General features: G+C 41.0%; 1 protein-coding gene across 32 annotated transcripts in view; it reads right to left on the bottom strand.

The window, feature by feature from the left end:
• The window catches only part of Nrxn3 (neurexin 3), a 1,618,001-nt gene that overhangs the window by 1,380,732 nt on the left and 223,346 nt on the right, over nt 1–13,923 (bottom strand). For 4 of the 32 annotated variants that reach the window (XR_015621673.1, XM_087552066.1, XM_087552067.1 and 1 more), the window contains exons 1-2: nt 10,844–11,011; nt 9,554–9,651 (exon numbers count right to left, since the gene is read on the bottom strand). Coding sequence is in view for 3 of the 4 variants with exons in the window: in XM_087552066.1 (XP_087408192.1) it covers nt 9,554–9,632 (79 nt within the window). In the remaining variant the exon portion in view is untranslated. 32 annotated transcript variants of the gene reach the window in all.

Below are 13,923 nucleotides of genomic sequence, written 5' to 3'. Positions count from 1 at the left end.
TACATCTCATGAGAAAAGACTGCTTTTTAATGATCTGTAGTGAAATAGTCAAGAGAGGCAGTCCTCAAACATGGTTGACAATTATTCTTCCCTTGCCGTATACACATGCTACTCTGCAGATTGAGTTCTTGGAGAGCCCTGGTCTTAGATATGTAGTTATATGGTCTCATTTAGCTCATGAGGAGGGAAGACAGAGCAAGAAGGGGAAAGATATAACTGTTTTCAGATAACACTAATATTATCAAGATGGTTTCACCTCCATCCAACTTTACTCCTTCCTAAATACCTGCTTCCACCCATGATCGTGTTGAGTTTCAACAAAGAGATTGGGGAAGACACAGTAATCACATCATAGCAGCAGGAAATTTCTACTTATGATTCTTGAAATCAAGTCACCTTGCTGAGATGGCATTCCACCATTGCATTACCTACACACTTCATTCCATTTTTGTTGTTTGATCTTATAGATCCCACAGAGAAAATCCAAGAGCAATGAGTTATCCACCATCCTAGAACAGTATGGTATGTGTTTTGGTACACTGGAAGTGTTGCATTATCTGGAATATTTGTCTATCCCCAGGCAGATCCAGGGGTTTCTGATACTATTTCATACCCATATCCTTTTTTGGATGTTTGGCTTTACCCAGTAGGAGTCTCTTTGCCTAGAGACATCTGGATGACCATACCTAAGGCCAATGGCTAATGCATGACTATAAAAGTTAAGCTCCTCACCTCAGTGCATGAGAAGATCAGTATTACAAATCATGATCTGCCTTCCCTGTGTCATCAGGCTAGAACTAGCCTTCAGCAGTACCACACCTCAGCTTAGCTGCTTTTCTTGACTCCCTCACCTCCTTACAGCTTTTCCCCAAGCTCATTCCTCCAACAGATCACACAAGCAAATCTCTATCTCAGGCCCCGCTCCTAAGAAATTTGATCTGATGTATCATAGGAATTATTTCAAGCAAAACTAGGAAGGAAAAGGCTTGTTTCAGGAGGTCTTATATAGTTTGATTTAAAATGATTGTTTAAAAACTAAACTGTGGTCACACAAAACAAAGAAAATGAGAGATTTCCTGTGACAAGCCAGGCATTAGATACCACAGTGAGCCATTCTACTGGTTTCCCCAAACTTACACCACACTGCAGAGTAATGGTCAAGAGGGGAAATTATTTCCAAGTATAACTAGAGAAGATCCAGTTCAAGAGAAGGGTAAAGGCAGAATTAATATTGGGTGATCACACCAGCCGCAGAAGAATGATTAGTGATACAACTCTAAAGTCAGATGATGGGAATCTCTTACTCACTGGCACAAAGACCTTGGACAATTTGCTTAAAAACTGTGACTGTGAATTTCTATATAAATATGAGGTTAAGAATAACATATAGAGAGAGATGACTGAGCAATGAAGAGAACTCACTGCCTTGCTGAAGATCTAGAAGATTCAGTTCCAAGCACTGACATCAGGCAGCTCACAACTGACTCCAACAACAGTTCCAAGGGATCTGATGCCTTCCTTGGGTGCCAGACACACATAGGACACACGTGTTTCATGTACATATTTACACATAGTCACTCGTACATACACAAAGGTAAAAATAAATGAATCTTCACATACAACTAAACACAAAGCCTAGAGAAGGATTTGCAAATGTGAACAAACACCTACTTTATTGAAAACACCCAACCAGCATTAGCTATTGTCTTAGAGTAAACATAGTGTATCATCAATGTAGGTCAAGCGGTAGAACATTAAGAATACACCTTCAAAATCTAAGTACTTCAGTGCATCAAAATTACGTCTTCTTTATACCAAACACCTTGGAACCCACACTGAACAGCTACAATGATTGTATGGTGGCTTTGCCATAATTCACACATCAGCAGCATATTCTAAGATCAGTGGTTTCAGACATCATATTCAGTGAAACTCATGGGCCATACTTGGTCATATGGATCCATCCAATATCAAGAAAGCCAATGAGTATTGTCCTATTATTTTTCTAACAAGAAGTAAATATGAGTAAGTAACATGAATGAATGTCTAAACCTAGTATGTTTTCACATGTTATATGTATTTTCCACTTAAATATGGCAAGTGGCCTGAGACATATTAGTATTTTATGTTAAATAGTAAAGAAAAAGTCAATTGGTTTAAGGCCAATTATAAAGGAATTATAAATATGTTTTTTTCTCAATAGGAAGAAGGATCAAGAATACATAGAATCTCAGAATTGGTAAAGAACCAATGAGGCCCATGAAACTCAACCCCCCATCCAATGCAATGATTCCCTTCAATGAGGAAATCAAAGAAGTATCCATTCACCCCAATGGACAAGTTGGCATCTCCCTTGGCCTCATGCTTAAGGGAGCCATGGGAGCACCACTCTGGGTGACTTTGGTTTGATGTGAATTTGTATCATCAGATGAGGTTCTCTGGGACACAACCATCCAGGGACGGCCATGCATGCGGGTGATATTTTAAGTTTTAAACCCCAAAGACTGAGGTTTAAACCATGTATAGATGATAACAGAGTCAGTTTTTGTACTGAGTCATCTCAAGTCCTCAAAATAACTTTGTGGGAAGGTATTATATCATCATTTACAGATCAAGACACCGAGATAAGATATTTAATCTCCTTATCCAAATGATACTGTTAGTTGGGGGGCAGAGCAAGGAGTCCTATAAAAATGTCTCTCACCCAGGATTAGCACTCTAACAAGGGAAAGGTCGAAATGTATCTGAAAGCCTTTGCTTTTCTGTCATCAGGTACAAATAATCAAATAATTTTTTAAAAGATTTACATGAATAGCAAGTTAATTTCAGTCACACATTATTAAACATGTTCTGTGTTCGGAAGGCAAATGTTGAGTACATAGAAAAAATTTATAGTTGAGAATCTAGACCAGCACTTATAGACTGAGAGAAAAACAATTGAAACTAAGCTTTAATATGCGGTTTCCTGTGGAAAGCTGTTACTGGCTTCATATCACATTATCTCACAGATATTTCTGTGATCCATATTTATCAGCATGCAAGTGTAAGCAAATTACTTCAAGCCACCCAACCAAGAAATATAAGCTTTTTCTATCAAGCTGCCTTTTTCATGGGTAAGGGAAAAAAAAATCATTAGGAGGTATCATTGACTTTCCTACTGCTGGTCCCTTGACCGTCTCTCAGGATGATGTCCAGTAGAGTTTGAGCCATTTCAGGACAGTAAGTCTGTTCTTCATCACAGCTCAAATTCTACATCTTTCAGCTAAGGAGATTTTCCTTCATCAACTGAAGCCTTAAGAGTTTGCCTTTGATTTGAGTCCAATGTTCCAACACAGCCCTCCTGACACCAGCTTCTCCACCCACATAACTCCCCATATGCTGACACTCAACCAGCACCATCTGTAGGACCATAGATGTGCTTAGTCCCTCTGCTTGGAATAGGAACTCCTGCTCAGAAATAAAAGAACTTAAGGGCCATTGCAAAAGCCAGTTTGTATATAAGTACCCAATCCACACAGGCTATCATGTTAGTTTGCATAGTTGTTATGGTTTAAGTATTAGAAGGGGAATAAATCTACTTACAAATACATTTCATAAATAGTTATTTAAATAATTATATATAAAAATAAAAATGATATTTTATTCAAGTGTAGGCATTTTGTTCTATTATTTCCCATTCTTTAGGCCTTGAGCCCCAACGGTATATTTCTGAGTACAGAGTGAGAATACTGATGAGTAAAAAGTTAGAGAGAATGGGAAAAAATACCCAACAGCACCTTTGGGTCACGACCCCTTTGGAGTGAATGATACTTCCACAGGGGTTAAATATCAGATACCTTGTGGATCATGCATTTACATTAAAATTCATAATAGGAGCAAGATTATAGTTATGAGGTAGCAATAAAATAACTTTATGATTGGGAATCACTACAACATGCGGAGTTCCATTAAAGGGAGCATAAGGAAGGCTGAGAACCAATAGGAAGTACAATATTGTCATCACTTGACAAGTCTCCCATGGAGGATTTCACCACCTTTTTCTAAAATACACTGAATATATATTTAAAATCCCCAGGAATCAACTATTTCTTCATTTTTAATCCATTGTTCTAGCCATTGGTCTAGACTACCTATTCCCTTGGGTACAATGACAGCTCCAGATATAGATAGATAACTTAAGAGGACCAGCAATAGAACAATTCAGGATTCTAAAAAATTCCTTGGGAAAGAAAAATCTCATATCAACCCACCCAGCAAGACATGGAGCTGTGGTACCAATTTTGCAATCAGTAGGTGAGAGAGGAGCAGAACCAAGTTGAAAGATGAAACCTTGAGACAGCACTACATTGTGGAAGACCTCAGATTAAGCTACCTTTAACATCCAGAGCCACTTCTAGAGGGAACCCTCTAAAATGCCTTTGGTACTTAAGGAAGTTTGGTTAGGTTTCCTACCATTTAAAATGAAGGTAGACCTTCCAAGGTGTCATAAATAGAAAGTCACCATGTCTAGGGAAAAGAGTAGAGACTGAAGTATGCATTCCTAATCATGTCTCTCTGCCTTTGTGCATCTAAGAAAATCAAAAAGATCTGAGGATATGCAGCAGCCCTGTATCATTTTAAATGCCATCTCCATGCCCATGATCCTCTCTTCCCATCTCAGGTACCAAACATATGAATGCCAACTTTATATGAAGATGTTAGGAATCTGAGGTCTTTTCAAGGTCTTTTCTTACTCAGCTGAGTAAGAAAGAGGATGATGCTGAATTCCCAAAGGCAACTTTGGAGATGTTGGGAACAGTCAGGGTCACACATGCCTTTCCTTTCAAATAACTTATTAACTCCTTGGCTTTAGGAAAGATATTTAAGAGTACAGGGTCCCAGTGCCCATTCTTACAAATGGCAGATGTGTATCATGAAGTTGTTGTATCAATTCAATGACTCAGTCACAAGTCACAAGTACAAGGAGCCACAATGGACTTATGTGTCATGGGTACTTTCTGTGTTTTCATTTCTCATGGGACCTTCTCATCCCCATGACTGTGAGCTCCACAGCAGTAAGGGAAATGACTTACTTCCCTTTGTAGTTGTAGACGCCATCCCAATCGTCAGCCTTAAAAGCATGTATTGAATGAATGAGTAACCCTTGGCAGGGGGCCTGTAAAACTATTTATATAGTTATGCTTCGTCTTCCAGTGTTAGGAACAGGTCTCTAATTGTGGAAATAGAAGCCCTGGTTAGAACTCTGTGGAGAGGATATTTGACCAGCCCCAATTTGGTGGTGTCTATCAATGGTTTATAAGTAAATGCAGTGGGTAGAAGCCATTCTGGGAACAATTCTCAACCTAAGATGTGCTGCCACCCCCAGGAACCCCCACTTTTAACCTTAACCTGCCTTATATTTTAGACTCAGACCATTTTTCCGAGCCCTCCACCAGGCAACAGAGAAACCCATCAGGAATTCCCTCGCCTTCCTGCTTTGAAAGCCATAGAATTGTCTTGCAGTCCCTAAAATTGGCTCCTCTAGGCTAGTACTGTTTTTTCAATCCCTAAACTGCCATCAAGTTGGCCATGAGCTCTGAGCTGCCGACTAGGTGTTTCTGTTTCCAGAGCAAGTGCACCTTGAGTAGAGATACTGGAAATTTGTTTCAGGAAAAAATGAAGGGAAGGAGGCAGTGGCGATGGAGAATGAGATTCAGCCTCAGAAAGAACAAGCATTTTCATGTGATAAATCTCTCCACTGTGTGGACTCACTAGTCCCAAGCAGTGTTAACAATTTTTTTCTATTATCTTCTTGCTCTGACATAAGCTTGGGAGATCAGAAGTGTAAGCAGGTAGTTCAATCGCCTCTCCTCCCTGCCAAGCTGTTAAGCAGGCACTTCTACCATTGCTCAGGCTTAGATCAGGTTTCCCAAAGGCTGCCAAAAGAGGATGATAAAATGAGCCCGTTGAGAAGCAGGCAAAGAATGTGGGAAGACCGCGGGACAGTGTTCCATGTGGATGTAAGCAGTTTAGTTGCCATGTTCTTGTTAAACCCTGTGTGACATAGAGAGAAGACCACAGACACACGGTAAGCTAAAAGGAAGAGAACATCTTTTTTTCCCATAACTATTCATAGAGATAATAATTCTGTGTTTATCACACACACAGCAGAGGGTTGGGAGTTCATGATTTTGTTCTACATTGCTTCAACAACATTCATTTCTTGAATATATCTAAGGCCATCTGGATATCTGGACACACACACACATATGCACACACACACACATGCATGTATGCATGCACACAAAAGCAATAATGACATTATTTGGTATTTATAAAGGAATCCTTTAAGGATGAAATGGGGATACGCAGGAGCCATGGGGTGAATATGTTCACAATATATCATATACATGTATGAGATTGTCAAAATTCAAATTTTAGAAATTTAAAAGCCCAGTGAGGTCGAACACAGCATTGGAACACCAAGAATGAATGAGGTGACACGGTTTTAAAAGGGATTTGGATATACAATAAGACTTGCTACACTGGTGAAATGCATAAAGGAAGTCCATGGTAACAACCAACAGAAAAAGAAGAGGAGAAGCCATGTTAGTAGGATTATTTCCAAACATGACTAGGGGCAATGTGATCACCCACAGATAAATTCAGCACAGGCTCAGGAAAGCTGAGGGATCACCTCAGTACAGAACTCAAAGGGTCAATGTCCAGGAGACCAAATGCCTCCACAAATTCAGGCTATAATTCTATCAACCATTGAGTCTCCTTCAGCCCTTTGCACCTGCTACATCTAATTTGACTCAAACAGGCAGAAACAGCCTTCCAAAGGACAACCCTGGATGCTCTTCTAGAATAACAAAGCTTGACAGTAAAATAATTCTTGCTGCAGAAAGAAGACAGAAGGAAAAACCTGTGTTGAGGGCTCAGTATCAGAAATTAAAAAGAAAAGAAAAAGAAAAAGAAAAAGAAAAACTTGTTCAAAGTCAGACAGGGGATTATCTACATAGGACCCAGACTAAATATATGCCTTGATTATTTCCAGTACAGAGTCCTTTCTTCTTATCTATTCATGCTTCTCTAAGAAAGAGAAAAAAGAAAAAGAACTCCATTTTTGAAGACTAGATACAGCTCCCTACTCCTAACTTCAGAAAACCCTGGGGAAATATGGCAATGGTGTAGAGTAAGTAAAATGTAAGTAGTTACAACCTTAGGACACTGCATCAGGCTCTCAAGCCATGAGGCCCTCTCTTTCTATACAAATGGTGGGGAGCAGTTACACCAAAAGAGGTGGCCAGGGCATGACTAAATAACTAAGGAACAGACTTTGTATAGCTTCGGATCAGAGAGAAGGCATCTTGGGAGCATTCATAGGAAGGATAGTCAATCATACATTTCCAGTACTATGGACCCAGTCTTCGGCTACATTGATTTCTAACTCATTATTCAAAGGATCTCGGAGGTCCAAGACAGAGCTATCCAACTGTGGCAATATAGCTTTAGAGTCAGATACTCTGATAGGTAGACTTTGCTGGATTCTTGACTCTCCTGATCCAAATGTTCCCCTACTCTGTACGAGGGACTTTCTATCCCACTATCATAGTCAGCTCAGTTCTCTGCTAGAGGATGACAAGGAGCTACTAAACACCCACTCTCCTTTTTCCTATCTTGCTTTTCTTCTAGAAAAATTTCTTTTTCATAAGTCTCAAAATATTCTTTAGAAAAATATATTGAATAATCTTTTATTTTCCATTTCCCACTAACATGGTTTAGACATGTAAAAAAAATGAATCCTAGAAATCTCTCTCTTTCTCCCTCTCCCTCTCCCCCTCTCCCTCTCCCCTCTCTCCCTCCCTCCCTCCCTTCTTCCTTCCCTCCCTCCCTCCCTCCCTCCCTCCGTGTGTGTGTGTGTGTGTGTGTGTGTGTGTGTGTGTGTGTGTGTGAAAACTGCAGTCATCCTACAGCTGTTGGAATCAAGAGTCTAGAGCAGTAGCTTTCAACCAGTAGGTTGCAATTCCCTTGTGGAGACCCTTTCACAGGATTGCCCAAGATCATTGGAAAACACAAATATTTGCATTATGATTCATAACATTAGCAAAACTACAGTTATGAAGTAGCAGCACAAATAATTTTATAGTTGGAGGTCATCTTGAGGAATTGTACTAAAGGGTTGCAGCATTAGGAAGGTTGAGGACCACTGACAGAGAGAGTAGTAGGTAGAGCCTAACAATAAAGCCAGCAAAAGAAGTGACAGGGACAAAAAAATCCAGACCATGGTGATGTGAATCTCAATTACATGAATCAATAACCATCACCCTTATTAAAGACACTTTCTTTTTGTTGTCTGTCAACCTTTCGAAGCTCACTCTCATTCTTCCTCTTCCATGGTGAACTTCCCCTGACCAAACATTGCAGCCACAAACATGTACCATCTCACAAATGAACCTTTTCTGAATGAGTCTTTTCACTGATGCTTATAGTGCAGTTAAGGTAAACATTTTCTATCTAGATTCATCCACTCACTAGCTGTGCAGTCTTAGAAAAGCTACATGAGATGATGCATGACTCAGTTTTCTCATCTGTGAAATAGGATAAAATTTCTTTCTATCCTGAGAGAAATAAATGAGACAATGTAACCGCATTCCCTAGACCTAGGAGTAGAGAATCCTACTTGACGAAAAAGTGAACAATTCCTGGAAGCCGGGTATCCCACTTGGAGAAAAAGTAGACAATTACTGAGGCTGGAGATGTAGCTCATTTGGTAGTGTGTTTGACTAACATGCAGGAAGTCCTGGGTTTGATCAATCATCGACACTGCATACACTAGGCATGGTGACACATGTCTGCAATCCCACTACTCAGGAGGTGAAGGGGAAAGGGTTAAAAGTCTCAGTCGCAGGCCACCTTTGACTAGACGGAGAGTTGGAAATCCTATTACAGAGGAAGGGAAAGGAGAAGGATGTAGGGAGGGAGAGCATGGTATTTTACTTTTGGAGTATGCCAAGAACTCTATTAATGCAATAGGTTTTTTGGGTGGGGATTCCATGGATTAACATGACCCACCCCCATCTCTAAGATAGATGAAAACATAAGTTGAGCCCAGCCTATCCAATAGGCATCTGTCTGAGACCCCCTTGACTCACGGGCATTCTCCCAGCATTCAGTTGCAAGACTTATAAGATGCCTAAAGCCCACAACTCTGTCCCCAGCATCCACTGTAAGAGAGACTCAAGCTCCGGGCAGCCTATGTGGCGTGTATGTACACTACAGCCCACGGCAGACATTCTGAACCAAGGAGGCTGTGATATCAGTGATAATAGAATATTTTAGTAGCTGAAAAAATAATAGAATATTTTATTAAGCAAAATGGAATGGGAGACCATGCACTTTCTGATTCTGTTTCAAAGAGTGGTGGCGAGAAAGCCAAGCACCATGCAGCTATCAGAGACAAGTCCAACCCAAGGAATGGGGAAGGGTCACCCAATCATCTCCTTTATTGTCTCCCAGAGGCAAAATGTTCAGTCACCATGCATTACTCAATTGCCTCGGCGATGGTTACCTCTTGATATTTTCTTCATTAAGATGCAAAGAAGGCAGTGCCAGCCATCTACTTCTTTCCCAGTTTTAGCATCAGGCATGGGTTGGCAGAAGAGGAAGCTGAAATGGATGTTTAAATGAAACGGATGCTCAGCTTTCTATTCCAGCACCTGTGTTACTGCAGAACACAGGAGACCAGCTATTGGATGAAGCTGGTCTCATTTTCATTTTGTATTCTGCGATATTAACTTCCATGAAATCTATCTTATAAGCTACCTGAAATCCTATGGCACTAGGTAGTTAATAATGAAATAGACAAAGACGAGGAGCAATCAAATAATTCCACTTGAAGGGATTATTCTATGATTCAACAGAACATGTTTCTTCATAATTCTAATGAGCATTATTATTCCATTCTAAGTAAAACATGATGTGCCAATTTTAACTTACCCCAAAGCAATAGATTGTTGGTGCTTCTCGCCCACCAACATATATTTGCTGACTACCCACTGTGATCTAAGTACTGTATTGAATCATGCACAGTCCTTGGTTTCCAAATAAATTAGCACCATCCTAGCAATGGCATTACTATTCCTAAGAAAAGCTAGAGCAGTAGAACTGTCATTTCCCTCCTCACAGTTTCGAATTCTCTCATCTCTGCCTCTTGCCCAGACACCCCTTCCCCACAAGGAAGCCAACCCAGGTGCCTCTGGAAATTGGGAGGCTGCAGACAACATCTGGTACACTAAGGGAATGTGTTTGTCTCAGCCCAGCTCAAAATAGTATCTGACAAGCCTGGATCACACAAGTTCTAAAAAACTCACGAGAAATAACCTAAGAAATCTATAGCTGCCTTCTCCAATTTCGCTCCCTGTCTGGCTGCTTATTGAGTTCTGCAGCCTGTATTGACAGCGTGCAGCCCTGCTTCTGTCTGCCTCCTCTTATGCAGCGGTAACCAAAAGCAGGGGGTGGGAGAAGAACATCACAGTTATGATTCATGCCTGAGACCCTGTTCCCGAGCCATGTACCAGCCTACAGGCAGAATTTCCAAGAAAAAAAAAAATAACAGTAAGGTTTGTTAGAAAGAAAAATGCCAGGGTCTCCTTCCTTCTTCCTGTTCACCTCCCCCCACCTCTTCTTCTCTAAGGGCCACGTACTTCATCTGGCTCCTTCCAACCTCTACTCCCCCAATTTAAGCTTCCAAATTCTACTTTTGCACTAAGAAAACACATCCGATATAAAGAGGATGGGGTAGGGCCAGCCCCACCACAGCTCACAAACCTTTTGCTTTAAGGTGAGCTGAAAGACTTACCTGACACGCTGGAGTTAATTTCACTGCAGAAATGAAAGTGCAGAGTGCAGATCCCTGGGAAAACATAACCTTGGCAATAGGGGAGAGAAGCAGGGAAGAGAGGGGACACCACATTTCCCCAAGCCCTCCAGTCCTGTGTCTCTGCCGGAGCCAGCAATTGATAATCTCACTAACACCTACAACAGTGTGCAGGAAGCTGCCTTCTTCCTAACTAATACCGCCCTCAGTGTTGTTCGTGATTTTGCAACTCTTCTCTCACTATCCAAACCTTAGTGCAGCACTGGCAATTAGAAACCTGCACACACCTGGGACCTGGGACAGGGTGTTTTGTGCACACAGTGGGAGCTCCGGTCAGCAGAGAAGACTCTTCAGCAGCTCCCTCCTTTTTCCTGGGGGATGTATTTGAATGGGCAGGCTTGTGTCATGCCAAACACATCCCCTGTCTTAGTGTGAATCACTGACTCAGAAAGTCACATGGACCCAAGATTCCCAGAATGAGCATTCTGTTCTGGGAAATACCAGGGATGTCTACTCTCCTATTAGCCACAACCTTAAATAACTGCTGGGAACCGGCTGCATGACTGAACAGGACATTTCAAAGCTGAGATGTTACTGCAGTGAGCAAAGTAGAAGGCAATGCAAAAAAAAAAAAAAAAAAAAAAAAAGCAGCTTTCTATTGCAACAGTTGCCCAAGCTCCGTTCTTCCTATTGGTCAGGTCTCAGGTGCAAAGCATTATTCTGAAAGAAATGCAAGGGTCCTGAATCTATTTATTCCAGACAGATGCAGGACCCCTAAGTCACCCAACCCTAGGCTTGCATGAAACACTGAAGGATATTTTTAGATTGAACCTGTCGTCTCTTTATTCCTACCTTAGACAAGAAGTGGGAATGAGGAGGCAGAACACTATATATGGAGCTGCCATTCTGTGATATGAACAAAGATAGACTCAGTTATTACCTCTAATCTCTCACAGACAAAGAGCACCATCTCCAAATGTTTCTGAATTGTGTTAATTTTACTAATAATAGAAGTGGGTTGTGCTTAATGGCATTGAAGGCACAGTTCACAGAATTCCCCATGATTTCCACCATCCAATATCCCTTCTTATAAGTTGTGCATAGTTAGCTATTGTCTTAGTTAGGGGATCTATTGTTATGATGAAATACCATGACCAAAGCTGCTTGGGGAGGAAAGGGCTTATTTGGTTTACACTTCTGCATCATTGTTCATCTTGAAGGAAGTCAGGACAGGAACTCAAACAGGGCAGAAACCTGGAGGCAGGAACTGTTGCAGAGGCCATGGAGGGGTGCTGCTTACAGGCTTGCTCCCCATGGCTATCACAGTCTGCTTTCTTATAGAACCCAAGACCACCATCTCAGGAATGGTACCATCTGGGCCGGGCCCTTCCCATCAAACACTAATTAAGAAAATGCCCTACAGGCTTGCCAACAGCCCAACTTATGGAGGAATTTCCTGAAGCTTCCTTTCTCTCTGATGACTTTAGCTTGTGTCAAGTTGACATAAACCTAGCCAGTACAGTTATTCGGACTTTTCAACTGTTATACTGTACCCAATTGAGGCTATATGTTCATAGTAAACTACTATGCCCTTTCTATTTTATATTTAAAATCTATGGTCATTTGTGTGTGAAACCAACCCTAGGTCAGTCATCTGCTGTACAAAAGGCTTGTTAAGGAATGCACTCATGGGCTTGAGATCTCAAAAAGAACAAGCAAGTTCCTCATAATGACAAAATACTATTAAACATTTGGAATTGGACCTTCTTGATTTAAATTCACTTAAATACAAATGTCTTATGAACCATTGTATATATTCAACAAATGGATCTACTAACCCACTTAATAAATTATTGTTCTCATTGATGAATGTTCTCACTGTTGAATGTGAGGTTTTTAAAATTCTAAGCAATTACTTATTCTGACTTTTTACTAATTCAGACCTTTCTGGCTATCAAGTGAAAAGACCTGCTTATAAACCTTTTCTTCAAAATGTTAGCTTATTCATACTTGAAACCTCCCTGGGGTAGACAGAAAGTACCACATCCCTCTTCTTATCAATATTCAAAAGAACACACATTGATTATAAGCAGGTCAGTGGTGCAGAGCACACAACGTACAATGTATAATAAACCACACCACGCACATGACTTCCTCATCCATCCAGTGATTCATCACTCACTACGTGCTTTAAGGCAGAAACACCATTTTAACAGGCCCAGTGCCTCCTTCAAACTGCTGTGGTATTAGAATGTGGCAAATTAGGGATCTAGTTCAGCCTCTACAACCTATCATTCTTATCTGGCTGAGACTTTAAAACCATTCTAAACCAATGACCTACGAATGATCAATAAGCTAGTTCACTGGGTCTTCTTTTTTTTCTCTTTATTAACTTGGGTATTTCTTATTTACATTTCAACTGTTATTCCCTTTCCCCATTTCCAGGTCAGCATCCCCCTAATCCCTCCCCCTCCCCTTCTTTATGGGTGTTCCCCTCCCCCTCCTCCCCCCATTACTGCCCCCCCAAAATCACATTCACTGGGGGTTCAGTCTTGGCAGGACCAAAGGCTTCCCCTTCCACTGGTGCTCTTACTAGGCTATTCATTGCTACCTATGCAGTTGGAACCCAGGGTCAGTCCATGTATAGTCTTTGGGTAGTGGCTTAGTCCCTGGTCATTGGGTCTTTCTTTGAGTGTTGCCCTTAGATTTTTCTCATAGCTCACCTGATGAGTTGGAGTTAAGCGTGAATTATGAATTTGATCTTCATCTATGCCAGGTAGCTTCACACTAGTTACAAAGTGGTCCATTGCCAGATACAAGCTATTTGTGCAAGCCAAGAGACAGGAAACCCTGCCTTTGTTTAGATTTTCAAGCTTGTGTTCCTTCAAAATCCACACTGAAATGTAATCCCCATTTTTGGTTGTATTAACTCCTGAGAAGTGACTAAGCCCAGAGAGCTCTACTCTCAGGAATGGATTAGCATCTTATAAAAGAGGATCAGAGAATGATGTAATAATTGCAGCCTTCACCAGACACTGAATCTGCTAGTGACTTAATCGTAG

The sequence above is a fragment of the Rattus norvegicus genome, chromosome 6 (genome assembly GCF_021556685.1).
Source record: "Rattus norvegicus strain SHRSP/BbbUtx chromosome 6, alternate assembly SHRSP_T2T, whole genome shotgun sequence".
Classification (NCBI taxonomy): Eukaryota; Metazoa; Chordata; class Mammalia; order Rodentia; family Muridae; genus Rattus; species Rattus norvegicus.
This window is presented reverse-complemented; position numbering and strand designations above follow the sequence as displayed.